The following is an 11,491-nucleotide window of genomic DNA, read 5'->3' on the forward strand; positions in this document are numbered from 1 at the left end:
CTGCCTCGCGTGGGCGTCGCGTGGCCTGGGTGTTGCGGCGACAGCGGCGGACGCGCGCGACATGGCCAGCTGGGTGTTCTGCAATCGCTGCTTCCAGCCGCCCCACCCGACGCTGAGCTTCAGCCTGACCAGCTGCGGCCACGTGTACTGCGATGTCTGCCTGGGCAAAGGTGGGCAGGGTGGGCGGACGTCTGCAGGAAGAGAGGGAGGGGCCGCCGTCCGTGTGTCTTTGTTGGGGGAGCCCGCAGGCGAGGGTCAGGCTGGGGGGCGTGCCCCCGGGGCGCAGCCGAGGAGGCCGCGAACCGGGCTCTGTGGCATGGGGGTAGGGCGAGGCAGGTCCTGAGGGGGGTTCCCTTCTCCGTCCAAGCTGCAAGGGGGGTCGTTCCACATAAGGAGTGGGAGAACACCCAGAAGACTGGAGGGTGCCCAGCCGGGTGGCAGAGCCAGCACTGTTGGAATCCACGAATCTGAGGCCACTTCTCGTGCGGCGATGGTTTTCCTGGATCTCATTTGCAAAGACAGCTGGGTGTGGGCCGAGTGTGGGCCGGGTGTGCCGCCCGTGCTGCCCCGCTCACCGGTGGACCTGCGCTCTGGGCCGATTAGGGAAGAACGGAAGCTCGGAGTGGGGAGGAGGTGCAGAGCTCGGGACTAGGGTCTCTGCTGCCCCTACGCAAGGAGCTGGCACCAGGGCGGTGGACAGTGGGAGGGGGCTCTGGGGTGCAGGCCATGGCGTGGGAGAAGGTGCCAATGTGGGGGGCAGAAGGCTGATGTTAGCGCCAGACCCACGGAGGTGCGGGTTTCCATGGTGATAGCTAGAGTTTCAGAGAGAGGAAAATGGCAAAATAGGTCCTCCAGTCGCTGTGGATGTGGGGCAAAGACGTATTAACCTTTCATTCTTGAGTCCTAACACTGTCTTGCTGTAGCAGGAGCTCAGTAAATACTTCTAAACTGTTTGCCCAGTGAGTGGATGGGTGAGGTGTCCCTGGTGTTGCAGAAGTGAGCACGAGGGGGCAAAACAAAGCTTATTTTATCTGTTGGGGGAGCTATTTTCAAAGTAAGGTATCTCTATGGAATCTAATTGTAAGACATATCGGGGATAGATTTAAGTGTAAGTATTGTTGATCTTTATGGTCGCTATTTTGGGGCATATTTGCAAAGCAGGAAAAAAAGGATTGTATAAATTTTTTTCGACTGTATTCATACCCGCGGTCTCCTCTACTGTCTGAATGTGAAAAACGTAAGTGCTATAATCCAGTATGTTTTTTGAAGAAGCGTTATAATCTAAAGTCTACATGTATATGTGTTTAAAAGTACTACTTACAATAATGTAGTAAAATTTGTTTTTTCTTTCATAGGTAAAAAGGATGAATGCTTGATTTGTAAAGTTCCTTGTCATACGGTTTTACTTTCAAAACATGTAAGTTGAAGTCTGTAGTACCTGAATATTGATCACAGTGTTTCCTTTTAAACTTGAGATTTAATTTTTAGTCATTTGCGTTCTCTAATATTTTTGTTCATTTTACTAGGTCACCTGGACGATTTTACAAGATTTCTGAGTAGTCAAAGTACAATTAGGGTTTGATTTTAAACACCTCATTCAACTTTCATTCTTAAGTGTAGATTGACCTGTTCGTAAGTCTCCTGTGCTGTGTTCTCAGAAATGAAAATGGGTCGAACAGATTTCTTCTATACAATACAAGCTCCTTAACAAGATGATAGAGTTCAGTTTTTCTTCAGGGTTATATCTAGTTAAAAGGTTTAGAGAAAAGTAAGTTTAAAATTGATTACTATTGCAGTAGGCTTAAAATAAGGCCTTTTGCTCTGTCTGTAAAATACATCGGTTTAACTTTTTTGGTTTAAATTTAGTTGCAAATAATTGTTCTCTTTACATTTAAGCACCAGGATATGTATTTGATCCTATATTTTAATCTATAACGATCGCTTTTTTTCTGATTACAAATATAATCCAAAGTTACACAAAATGCAAATGATACAGAAGATGCTAGTGGGGAATATGGAGGTCCCCCAGATCCCGCCTGCCGAAGACCAACAGCCAGGCATGGAGTACCTGCTGTGCGTATGTCGCTGTGATTTATCTTATAAAACTGTTGTTTTTTTCCAGTTGACATACTTTAGGCACACCCCACTCTTTAAATCTACTACAAAATTTTTTACTGTTTTCCTACTGGTAAACCTTTGGTTTTTTTTTTCAGTTTTTCACTATTTCAAACAATTTTATAGTGAATATTTTTTACCAATATCTCTGCATACTTGTAAGAATATTTATGTAGCATAAATTTCTAAAAGCAGGAAGCCTTGTTTTCCTCCGAATGTGTCCGTTTAAATTCTCAGGCACAGTGCCTACGTCTAGTACTTGCACGGCTGGTCAGGCTTACAGGAGAGGGAGGGGGACCCCTCGCCTAGCTCTGCCTTCCTGGGGTGAATGTTTAGTCCATTTATTTTCTTTCTTGTTTCCCAGTAAATACGTTTAAAACCATCCATTTCCTTCTTGTCACTGCCATTCCACGTGACTTTGAATATTGATTTTCTTATTTGTAATCAGTCTCCAATCTCTCTACTTCTTTTTTTAGCTCAAGAATTATTTGGAAGAATGCGCTTTAATTTCTAAGTGGTTAGATTTTATCTTCACTGTCATTTTTGTGGCAGTTTTAGTTCGATGGCACTGTGGCCAGAAAATACGGCTAGGTGGTTTCTTTTTTTAATTATCGAGATTTTCATTGTGGCTTAGTACGTGGCAATTGTCCATGTCCTCCGGGTGTCTGACAAGTGTAGATCTTGTCCTCTGTGAGTACACTTTGAGAGAGGAACGTTGCTGAAAACGCAGAGGTCCTTCCTGACCCTTTTTCTCTCACACCGCATTCTAGCCCATCAGGAACGTCTGTGGGCTCTTCAGCAGTCCCCTCACGGTCCTGTCTCTCCCTGTCCCCACGGCCCCTCCCCCAGGGAATCTTCCACCTCCAGCTCCCCTCGCTTCTCACCCTGCAGCCCAAGGGACTTGCCTCCACATGGGCCACGGGTCCCAACCTGCCAGGAATAAAATCCCAGCCCCCTCCATGGCTCTGTGGCTTGGCCTCTGGTGGACATCTGGTCCCCAGGCCAGCAGCTCTGACCTGCCGCAGCTCCTGGAGCCTGGCCCTGGCGTGTTGTCTCCCTCCCCCCCTGCCCTCAGGTCTCTGCTGCAGTCCTGTGTCGCGTGGCTTCTTTGACCCTTGACGCCAGGGCACAGTGGGTATACATGCTCTTTGCCTGTTCTGGGGTGTCCCTGCCGCCCTGGGGTCCTTTACTGAGGCCTGTTGGTGAGAAATTCTCAAATTATCAAAAGGTCTGCCTTCATTATGAGGCATATTTTCACCGGGTCGAGAATTCTGTATTGAAAAGGAATGCTTTCTGTGGCTTGAGTAATGTCACTATCTGCTCATCCTTGGGTTTTCACAGTTTGTCTGTTGTGTGTACAGTTATCCTGCTGGGCTTCATGGAGACATGACAATCTGTCCAGTGACGTCAGTTGTTGGATGAGAGGTTCTTGGCCATTCTGCTCCATACACTCAGTCCCACTTGGGGTCTCTGTCCCTGTAGAATGAAGTCACACCTGCCTGTCCCACTCAGGGCCTCTCGCGAGAAGAGTGACTGATGCCCGCTCACCGAGGCAGGGCGCCTTGTTCATCAGTGACAGCATTTCCCATTGCTTCCAGCCATGCTCTGTTGGGGGCGCTCTCCCATTTTCTGTTGCCTGGGGAAGAGGCTCCGACGTGTGGGCCATCTACCTGGGCGGAAGGTTGGGTGGTGCAGGGCAGGGCTTGGGTGTCTGGTGCCCCTGCGCCTGTAGTGGCCAGGTCCTCACGGCTGCGTGGACGCTCCCTCTGAGGCCTGGGAGTGGGTCCTGGGGCTGCTTCACCTGCCAGCCTACTCTGCCCTCTCCAGGCACCCCTGTAAGGCCTTGGCCCTTCAAGGGGGCATTCCTCATTTCTGCCAGGGATCTACTTCCCCCTAAATTTAGTTTTACTGTCATTCCCATGGAGTTTGGGGAGCACAGGCAAGTTAAACAGATGCTTGTGTCACACTCTCAGTTCTGAAGCAAAGACCAGACTGCGGGGGGCACGAGGCCCTCCCACGTCGCCTCAGCCTGGCGCGTGTCCCCACGGGGCCTGCTAGGTTCTCACCCTTCCGCGTCTGGTTCAGGGCAGCTCCTCCCACATCCACGCGGGACACCCGTAACCTTCCCTCCCCCAGAGCCTTCCTGACTGGGGTGGGTCTCTCCTGACAGCTGAGGACTTGTGGCCCGGAGGGCTCCGCCAGCTGCCAGGCCACGCCACCCTGCCATCCTCTGTGGCGGCGGTACTGCCCTCACCCCGTAACCCTGGGCAGCCAGGAGGTGGGCGTCCCTCCAGAGCCCTTGGAGACAGTTGGGGAGGCGCTGGCCGTCCATGTCCCCGAGGTGCACTCTGGCGGGCGAGCATATGTGAGGCGGCAGACGAGACGGCGCTTTCTTTCTCTCGCAGACAGACGCGAGCATCCAGGCCCTCTTCGCGGGCATAGACAGTCTGTGCAGGAAGTACTCCAGGGAGACCTCCCAGGTGAGCGTGACATGGGGGCCCACCGTGCGCCAGGTGTGGGAGCGGTCCCTGCCCGCTGTGTGGTGGCAGGTGCCTCCTGCCCCCGCGCCATCTTCACTGTGGTGACGCCATTGGCTCTGCTCTATTGCTGCTGCTTATGTCCTTGCCCTGGTTGACCCACGGTGTCATTTGATTAGGATGCCCCACTTCAAGGCGGACCTTAGAATCTTGGGTTTGGATGCGCCCCCAGGGTTGGGGCGTCTGCATCTGGCAGCAGCTGCCTCTGACACTGTCCTTTCCTGAGGGTCACCGGGCCACGGCGTGTGACTCCCGAGCCCTCCCACTCAGGCACACTCGCCCCGACCCCAGCCTGGCAGGCTGTGAACCCGAGTCGTCCAGTCCTCCCTGCCTGCTGCCTGGACGTCCGGGAAGCTCCTGGGAGGGGAGGGGCCCTGCCGCTTCCATTCCCGCTGCGGCCTGCGGCCCGCGGCCCGAGGCCGAGGGACAGCACTGCTCACCCCAGCTGTCCTCAGCTTGTTAGCTGGTCCGTCTGAAAGCCAAGACCACCCCGTTCTCTGGGAGGCTGCTCCCTGGCTCAGCACCCATGGTGTCATGGCTGTCCCCTGTCATCCTGGAGGCCCCAAGGGGATGCATGGATGCCCTAGGACACAGCATCGGCACAAAGCGGTTGTCAGGCAGGACCGACTTCACAGTGGGACCCTCTCTCAGGCCAAGTCCAATGGGGCCCGGAAGCTGGCGTGTTCGTGAGCTGGGGCACGTCCTCCCTCACGACCTTCGGGACCACAGACAGCCTCACGCCTGGAGCAGTGTTGCCGAGAAAGGGGCCTGTCAGAAAGGGCCCCGGGCTCCCTGGGGAGAAGGCAGGGCAGGCCGGTCCCGCGTCTCAGACCATGAGCCCCACGCAGAGTGAGGGCCGTGCAGCCGGCTGCGGGTGAACCCCGTCCCCTGGGCCGCATCATCTCGGCTCTCCCAAGTGCCAAGCAGGGATTCCAGACACCTCGTGGCCAGGGAAATCGCAGTTTGTCATTTACATCAACATATTGGCTTTACTGTTATGTTTAAGTAATGTTTTAAGTTCTTCTTGGTATGAACTCCCAGTAGGGTAAACGCTGACAAAGGAGGCCCACGTAAGACAAGCTCTCTGGGGCCTCAGTAACCTCAAGCCAGCTGAGGCCAAAACTGTGGGCCCAGTGCCCATCAGCCCTCACATCCTTGGGAAGGAGCAGAGGTCAGGAGGCTGTGGAGAGGGTGTCGGTCACACCTGCCCGGTCCACATCCTAGAGATGGCCGTGACCACACAGGAGGCACTGGGGACCCTCTGGGTCAGCATTCTCCTTTCCACGGGTGCTTTTCTCACTTCGGTGTCGGGAAACGACCCTGCTCTGAAATGTCACCGCCTGCTGTTTGTCGCTCATGCTCTCAGGAGCCAGTCCAGCCTGTGTGCACTGCCATCATACAAGGTGGGCACCTACGAACGCGGACGCAGCTGGAACCTAGGCTCAGTCACTGGCTCTGGGAAGCTCTCGGCTCCGCCGGTCTGTCCCGTCCCACCCATCCCAGCCCTGGTCCATATAGTAGTTTCATGGGGTCTTCGCTGGCACCGTTTGGTCAGGAGGCCATCCCGTGTTGCCAGGGGTATGGTGCTCTGTGATCGGCCCACATGGGTCACGTCCCTCCCATGGCCAGGGTCCAGAGCATCACCGAAGGCTCACGGGAGGGGACAGAGCGGCCCTCGGTGTCCTGCCGCTGTCTGTGGAACATGTGACCCTCACAGCATTTCATTCGAGCGCGCCTGCTGCGCTCGTCCCCCGGGGCCTGCTCCCCGCACAGGCAGTGCCCATGTCCGGGTGGGCGGGCCGCGGGCCACGGGTGTGGAGAACACAGAGCGTGGCCGTGAGCCGGTTTCAGCAGCTGACATCTGTTATCGTCTCAGGTTTCAGAATTTCAAGAAAATCACCGGAAGAGACTGTTAGGCTTCTACAAAGAAAAGGTAAAGCCAGTTGCTTTTTTGCTGCGTCAAGCGTTAACCTGATTTCACGTCAGACTTGTCACCCAATGCCGTGTCTCAAGGCAGAGGGCCACTGGGTGACATCTGTCCTGTGGCCCCTTGGTCCCTTGTACAGTGCCTGTCAGCCAAGTTGCTGCTGGGGCCCAGCTGTGTTCACTGGGCCAGCTTTATCTCGGAGCCTCATCCTGACCCAGGGTGTTCCCCAAACTCATGGGGCACTTGATGAACTCTCATGTGCTCTGGCTGGTCCTTAAACAAGGAAGCTCGAAATGCCTGTTATTTGCCCTACAAACACCCTCCTCCCTTGATTTCCAAACTAAAGAAGGATAACGAAGCTTCGCTGGGAACAGACATCAGAGCTTCGGCTCTGCCTCGGATTAAGCCTTCCAGAGGGATGGCAGACGCAGGGCGGAGGCGGGAGGGCACAGGGTCGAGGTCAGCCCAGAGGGGCTGGGGGCCACCCTCCAGTGGCTACACCCCACAGACACAACCCATGGGATACACCGCGCAGATCACGCCCCACAGGCCACGCCCCACAGGCCGTGCTTGCCTGGCCGGGAGGGATCGGGGCTGCAGAGCCCGGGTGGCAGCTTGAACTTCGGTCGGCTGCACCGTTGTTTGTTCCATAAAACCTCTGAGCATTATGGAGTAAGTAGGGTAGGCAGCCTGGCCTCGAAGCCACAGATCTTTGAATTCCCCTCGAGTGTGGAAGCCGCCTGGGACCCATCCTGCGGCCCCTGCCACCTCTCTGTGGCCATGGAAGGTGTAAGTGCGGCACAGGCCCTTGGGCCCAGCCAGCGAGGTGCTTGGTGCCTCCTGCCATCTCCCTTGGTCACGTGCCCCAGGCCGTGGGTCTGCACAGAGGTGGATGAGCCTGAGGAGGTGAGTCCCAGCCCGGCCCGGCCCGGTGGGCAGTGTCCACAGGGCTGTCCAGTGTGCTCCGCCTGGCCACAGCCCTATCTGCCCCCTCCCAGGCTCCTGGCCCCGCCTCTTGTGTCTTCCCTGTTTGTCCTCACAGCAGACCAAGGGGGGCGGGTGGCATTAACCACGTCTGCGGAGGCAAGCATGGGGGTGGAGGATGTCGGTAGCCATCTGGAGTTCTCATAGCTGCCGCATGGCCAGGCTGGGACCCAGGTCCTGACATACCACAGACACAAGCACACCGGGGCACGTGGACTGGCCGACACCGAGGCCAGGTGCCCAGATGAGGGCCCAGGGACTGACGGGAGCCCAAGCTCAGCTCCCCTGGTGCTGGTGGTGCCAGGTCGGGGTCTGCCTGTGGCTGCGCCAGGCCTGGCGCCCGCCCACCTGCAGAGCACGGGAGGGCAGCTCCTCAGTGACACATTCTGATCCAGGTCTAAGGAGGGAGAGGCCTGCGTGTTCCGCTGTCAGTCACCTGCCCAGCCTGGCTGCTAACTGGAAGTCCTTTCGTTCTGTTTAGATTTCTAAGCTGGAAGATTCCCTCAGGAAGTCCATGCTGCGGATGGAGAAGCTGCAGAGGTAGGCCCCCCGGCTGCAGAGTTGGGTCCCCCAGCACACGTGCGAGGCTCCACTGGCCCACCTCCATGAGGTGTCATAGCAAGGGAGCAGAAGGAAGCTCTGCATTCACCAGAAACGCTGTCAAAGCAGAAACGTGGTGGGAAGCTGAGGGGGAAACGGAGACAGAGAAAAGGTACAAAAGCTCTGGGGGGCCGCGTGGGGGCCGCGGCTCCTGGGCGACGGAGGGGCCGACACGGTGCGCCATGCTGCCCGCCGCGCCCGCGGTTCTGGAGCACACGGTGCCGGTCCTGCTGCGCCTGTGAGGCTGGAGGCTCAGGGGTCCCGGTGTGGTGGACGGTGCTCGCCGTGTGGGTCACCGGTGCACGCGGCCCGCTGGGCCCTCGACTCTGAGACTCTGAGACCGTTAAATCATGTGCAGCCCCACTCTGCTCAGCTCTCCTGCTCACACTCGGTCAAGCTCTTTTGACTGCTCTGTTTAAGACTTCTGGAACATTCCTGGTCACTTTTACTGCTGCGTTGCCTGCTGACTTTTGTGCCTCACCGGCAGTTTATTTCCTAGACCTGAAATCCTCAGGCGGCCAAACGTGTATTTTTCTCGGCTCTTGATCGAGATGGAGCATTTGTGGCCTGCTGGCGAGTAGTGCCAGGTCCTCACGGATCCTCACGGGGGCTCACCTGGGCGCACCTGGCGTGGCCTGTGTTCTCCTGTGGGGAGGAGCCTGTGCACTGCCCTGGCCGGGCTCCCTTCCCCAGACCACATCTGCCCCGTCCACCCCACCCATCTGGCCAAGCGTAGGTCCCACGGTGCAGGTGTCACTGCCACCCATTGTCACAGGCTGTCTTTGGGGGAGACCTGCTTCTGTGGAGCCGTTTGTGGGCAGGAGGGCGCGCCCTGCGGGGCAGCTGAGCCCCAGCACTGCCCAGCGGTCAGTCCCTGCTGTGTCCTCACGGTTAGCCACAGGCTGAGTGCCTGTCCTGGGGGCGGGGTCCAGGGAGAGCACTGGCTGTGGGAAGTAACGTTTTGTGATTTAATGAAATTTTTTTTCATCTGTTTAGTACAAGATCATTGAAAGAAACGACCTTCAGCACAGTAAAAAACCCAGTGCTGAGTACGTGAGGTCAGGCCCGCAAGGGAGGGTCGGGTGGGTGCCACAGGCACGCGGGGTGCGCTGACGCTGGGCTGTCTCACCACAGCCCCTGTGGCCAGGCCCGATGGACACCTGCTCCTGCCCCCTGCATCCCCAGCCTCTGGAAGGTGTGTGTGGCGTCAGGGCTGGTCGGGGACTTTGTGGACGTGGCGTGGCTGGGCGACATTTCTAAGTGGCACATACCCTTCTTTGACATCCTACATTCACCCCTTCCCTTTGCCCTCCAATTCCCCAGATCCTGGACACTCAGCAATACCTGGCATGGGCCCCCGGGGCTCACCCCTCCCACTCTTGGCCGTCCTCACAGGCCGCAGAACCAGGGCTGTGGTCCAGGCTAGCCGGTCACAGCTCCGTCCCCGGGGCTGCTTTAGGAGTGGCCATGTGACTGGGCTGGACCAGTGGCGTCACCCCAGACTCCTTCCTCTGCCATCAGGATGGTGACAGATGCAGCACAAGGGAAAGGACGGGGTGGCCACTGTGCCGGCGGTCCCTAGGCTGCGGGTGCCTCCACCTTTGTTGTCTCCTGAAATGGCAGGAGTTGGGTCATGTGCGACGCAGAAGGTCCCGCATGTGCCCTCCTGGCAGCTGGGCCTCTGGCGTGGAGTGTGCAGCAGATGCGGTTGATCTGGTCTTCCTTCCCCCTTCGTCCTTTGTCCTTCTGCCTTTTCCTCCCGTGGGGACGCCCAGACCACGTCTCCTTATCAGCCTTTGGGCACTAAGTTAAGGAACGACGTCTACTGAGCTCGGGCTATGAGCGCGTTGGCCGGGCAGCAGAGGGAACCGATGTGAGCCAGACGCCGCAGTCGCGAGGCTGGGCGGGACCCGGAGAGGCCCAGAGCCCGGCCAGCCGCTGTCACCAGAGGCCTCCGTGTTCCCTGGCGGTGTGGTTTTACAGATGGCGACAGTACGGGGTTTGAGAAGGGAAGTGACGGGTGGGACCAGCTGAGGAGATGTGGGCGTGTCTGGTCTTGTTTGGGGTACACCCTGCTGCAGAGAGGCCCCAGTCCCAGTCGATGCGTCTCTCTGCTCATTTTACAGAGTGGAGCCCATGGACGTGGACCTTACCCCGTCCCCAAGAAGGGTAAGCGCCCCCGTCCCTCCGTGCTGCTAGTTTCCTGGACACGCGGCACCCGGTGTCTCCCGGCACTAGGAAACATCGCCATTCGTGTCACGACCTGATCGGCGCGAGGCGGGCGGCGTGCTGGCGTGTCCAGCACACACCTCCCGTCCCAGGTCCCCAAGCGGCCTCCGGCCCCCAACACTGCCACTCTCAGTGCCCGGCACGCTCCAGCCCTGCGAACGGCACGCCGCGCCGTCACTCACGTGGGTTTCCAGGGGACGGCCCTGTGCACCGACAGGGTTTTAAACTTTCTGACGCCAGCCGAGGACTTCGTCTGCTTCTTTCGTTTTCTGATTATCGGAAGCGCTTAGTCCTCCGTCCACTCACTGCTGTGGGCACTGTAGGGGACACCCGTCCTCACAACATCTGCGTCCCAGGCACACCCGGTCACCCAGCGGTGTGTCAGGCTGACTAGGAGCCATGTCCCCAGTGAGCGGGGAGACGTGCGCCAAGCAGCGCTTTGGAACGTCGTCAGCCCTTCTCTTTATGTTCGTAGCCGGAGATGGCCGCTGGCCCGGCCAGGATCTCTCTGATCAGCCCCCCGCAGGACGGACGCATGGGTAAGCCAGAGTTCTGACGGCCAGTGCCCGCTGGGAAGGGGCACAGGGCTTACAGGTCGCCCGCCGGCCATCACCGTATCGCAGCCTCCAGGCGAGCGGGCACAGGCAGCAGTGGCCTCTGAGCCATGTGTCCTCACTAGGACACACAGAGCCGTGCCTCGGGCACTCCAGGGAGACGGGTTTCGTGGTCCCAAGAGTGGCGTCTTGCCCTCCGAGAAGTCAAGTGTTTGTAGTTTAAGTTTTTCCACTGGAAATCTGTGTCAGATGCATCCAGTAGCAATGCTTTGCTGCGCTGAAATCGCGGGGTGCGGGAGGCGCACGGGTCAGGAGGACCAGGGGGCTGCGCAAGCGGAGCTGTGGGGGTGGGGACGTCTCCTTCCCTAATGCGGCCTGGCCTTCACGTTTGACTGTCCCGCAGGCAGCGTCTCCCGCGGCACCCCTCAGCACCTCAGCCTGCCGCCCACGGCGCAGGCTCTCAGGTAGGTCTGCTCAGCTCCTCAAAGGCGCCAGGAATGGGGCACAAGCAACGAAACGTCCCACAGCCCAGCTCCCCGGGAGGG

At 57.8% G+C, this 11,491-nt stretch overlaps 1 protein-coding gene across 1 annotated transcript in view; it reads left to right on the forward strand.

Annotated features, from left to right (window-relative positions):
* Positions 1-61: 61 nt before the first annotated feature.
* The window catches only part of RNF212 (ring finger protein 212), a 14,549-nt gene continuing 3,119 nt past the window's right edge, over positions 62-11,491 (forward strand). The window contains exons 1-10 of the mRNA XM_006919117.1: positions 62-170; positions 1,356-1,417; positions 4,521-4,595; positions 6,529-6,585; positions 8,045-8,103; positions 9,160-9,216; positions 9,311-9,360; positions 10,292-10,332; positions 10,868-10,931; positions 11,350-11,410. Of these exons, the coding sequence (XP_006919179.1) occupies positions 62-170; positions 1,356-1,417; positions 4,521-4,595; positions 6,529-6,585; positions 8,045-8,103; positions 9,160-9,216; positions 9,311-9,360; positions 10,292-10,332; positions 10,868-10,931; positions 11,350-11,410 (635 nt within the window). The remainder of the gene's footprint in view (positions 171-1,355; positions 1,418-4,520; positions 4,596-6,528; positions 6,586-8,044; positions 8,104-9,159; positions 9,217-9,310; positions 9,361-10,291; positions 10,333-10,867; positions 10,932-11,349; positions 11,411-11,491) is intronic.

Source organism: Pteropus alecto, unplaced genomic scaffold (genome assembly GCF_000325575.1).
Source record: "Pteropus alecto unplaced genomic scaffold, ASM32557v1 scaffold5, whole genome shotgun sequence".
Lineage (NCBI taxonomy): Eukaryota > Metazoa > Chordata > Mammalia > Chiroptera > Pteropodidae > Pteropus > Pteropus alecto.